The sequence below is a fragment of the Gekko japonicus genome, unplaced genomic scaffold, assembly GCF_001447785.1.
Source record: "Gekko japonicus isolate JY-2015 unplaced genomic scaffold, Gekko_japonicus_V1.1 scaffold2658, whole genome shotgun sequence".
NCBI lineage: Eukaryota > Metazoa > Chordata > Lepidosauria > Squamata > Gekkonidae > Gekko > Gekko japonicus.
In genome coordinates, this window is record NW_015173216.1 from 8,774 (window position 1) to 11,247 (window position 2,474).

The following is a 2,474-nucleotide window of genomic DNA, read 5'->3' on the forward strand; positions in this document are numbered from 1 at the left end:
CAGCCAATGTGACATAGCAGTCAGGGCTTCAGAGCACGGGAGAGGTGTGGGGTGTGTGTGGAAAGCTGAAGAGTGAGGGGGAAATAAAGGTAGGTTGATGATTGGCTGGGAAGGAGATAGGGTTGCCAACTCCAGGTGGGAAATTCCTGGAGATGTGAAGGATGGAGCCTGGAGAGGGTGAGGTTTCAGGAGGCGTGGGACCTCGTACAGGTACAAAGCCATAGACTCCACCCTCCAAGCCAACTATTCCCTTCTGGGGAACCATCGTTGCCAATCTCCAGGTGAGGACTGGAGATCACTCAAAATTACAACTGTTCTTTAGGTAGCAGAGATCAGTTCCTCTGGAGAAAATGGTGGACTCAGTGTCATTATACCCCGCTGAGGTCACCACAGCAAATTGACACTGAGTGTCCAAGACTGGGGCACCCGCCCAGAGCCTCTTTCTAGAGGCCGTTGTATTTATTTCCACAATGGGCCTTTTTCCTAGTATATATATATTCCTCTAGGTCACTGGATGCATGTACATATCTTTTAAAAAAACACAAATCTCCTCTTGCCCAGCACAGAACGAAATTACTGCTGTAGCAATTTATAGCCATTTCAAGAGCTGCTCGCCCACATTCAAAGTAGCATCACCAGCCAGGTCAGAATGACCTCTTGAAAGTGCGGCCAGCGGCAGGGTGGTGGGGGCGGGATGGCTTTGGAGCACTGGTTAAGACTCCAAAAGAAAAGCACATTAACAATGCGGACTGTCTGTTTACCTGTGAACCGAGCCCTGCCAGGTCTTCACACTTCCCTTTTGACAGCGCCTGCTGAATTTTGATGGAATCCTGCTGGTAGAAGCTCTGGACCGCATCCTGGAAATCGGAGAAGCCGTCCTGCGAACACGCAATGGGGAAGGAAGGGAGAAGGAGGCGTTACGACACTGTTTTTCTTCTAAGTCTGAAATTATCACCGCAGCCGATAGACATTCTTTAGCAGGATTTGCCGGCAGCAGCTTAATTTGAGAACCCGAACAGAGGATTTTAATAGGCGCACAAAAAACGATGCAAGCTGAAGGTTGTTCTAGCTGTGCTGTGTTTTCCCCCCAGTAATTAGGGCCAGATTGAGCCTCAGTCCTCGGCTAAAGCTCTGCAAAACCTCTGGTACACCTATGATACTTTAATTTTTATAGTAATCGGCTTCTACAGTTTCTATTTCCCAGGAGGCTTCAGGCCGCTGCTATGTGCTGTGTGTGGCCTTCAGGATACCACTGTACACGACACTGCCTCAAATTACTTTTGCTTTCTGAGAACGCTTATACTTTTGTAGAAATCAGAAGCCACTATCAAATTCTAAACAGATACAAGTATCAGAAACTGGTTTCCTTGATTCTCTGAGTCAACCTAAATTAACCCAGCTTTCCTTGAGTTTCCTGACCCCAGAGACCGAAAGGGATGACTATGTTGTATATGTCAGATGTATGTCAAATGCTCGTCACAGACTTGTCTGACAGCTACATTAGCTTCAGTGGGCGAGGAGGGTACTTAATGTCTGGTTTTACTCTTGTTCCGGGGTTGTTCTGATCAACTACCCTCAGTTATGGGTCTTGGCAGAATAACCAAGGGTATCCTTTATACCGGAGGTGTCAAACTCATTTACTACGAGGGCCGGATCTGACATAAATGTCACTTTGTCGGGCCAGGCCATGTGCGCCATAAAATGTAATGCCAGGTACCGGAGATATAAACTTTATAAAGGACACAGGCGAACCCAATTAACAATATTATTTTTAACTCAAAATACACACACACAAAAAAAGGAATTGATTCCTAGCAGTGAAAGCAATTGATTTACTGGGGAACCAACAAAAGCCCCAATAAATATATTTAATCATATGCAAGACTAGGGTTTTTTCCCCAAAGGGATACCATAAAAGGGGGAGTACCTGACATCTCCATACATACCAGTTGTTTGCGGGCCGGGTAAGACACCTGGGTGGGCCTGTTCCGGCCCCCAGGCCTTATGTCTGACACCCCTGCTTTATAGGATTACAAGCAGGGGTCATTTCGTAGAAAAAGAGGTGCAGGAGCTCATTAGCATAACTCATTAACATGACTTATTTGCATATGCCACACATCCCTGACATCACCGGAAGTGTGTCAGAAGGCAACACCCACTGCTCAGGCTGGACTGTTTTGGACTGCTAAATATTGGGGGGGGGACATGCAGATCTGTCCTTGCAGAGGAGGGAGAGCTTGTACCTGAATAAAACTTGGTCTTAAAGGTGCCGCTGGAGGGGGGGGGTGGCTCTGCAGCTTACCTGGCTGCTTCTTGCTCTGACTGAGAGCTGCTGGGAGCAGGGGGTGGTGCTTGTTGCATGTGCCCGCCCCCTGGGCGCTTTACTGCCGGAGCTCTGCTCCTGTGCGCTCCTCCAGGAAATGACCCCTGATTACGTGCACTATTTATGTACTGGGGTTCTGTTGAAACATTCT

At 47.8% G+C, this 2,474-nt stretch overlaps 1 protein-coding gene across 1 annotated transcript in view; it reads right to left on the reverse strand.

Annotated features, from left to right (window-relative positions):
- Nucleotides 1–761: 761 nt before the first annotated feature.
- The window catches only part of NAB1 (NGFI-A binding protein 1), a gene marked incomplete at its 3' end in the record, with an annotated part of 29,084 nt that continues 27,371 nt past the window's right edge, over nucleotides 762–2,474 (reverse strand). Inside the window, exon 4 of the mRNA XM_015422702.1 lies at nucleotides 762–878. Within this exon, the coding sequence (XP_015278188.1) occupies nucleotides 762–878 (117 nt within the window). The remainder of the gene's footprint in view (nucleotides 879–2,474) is intronic.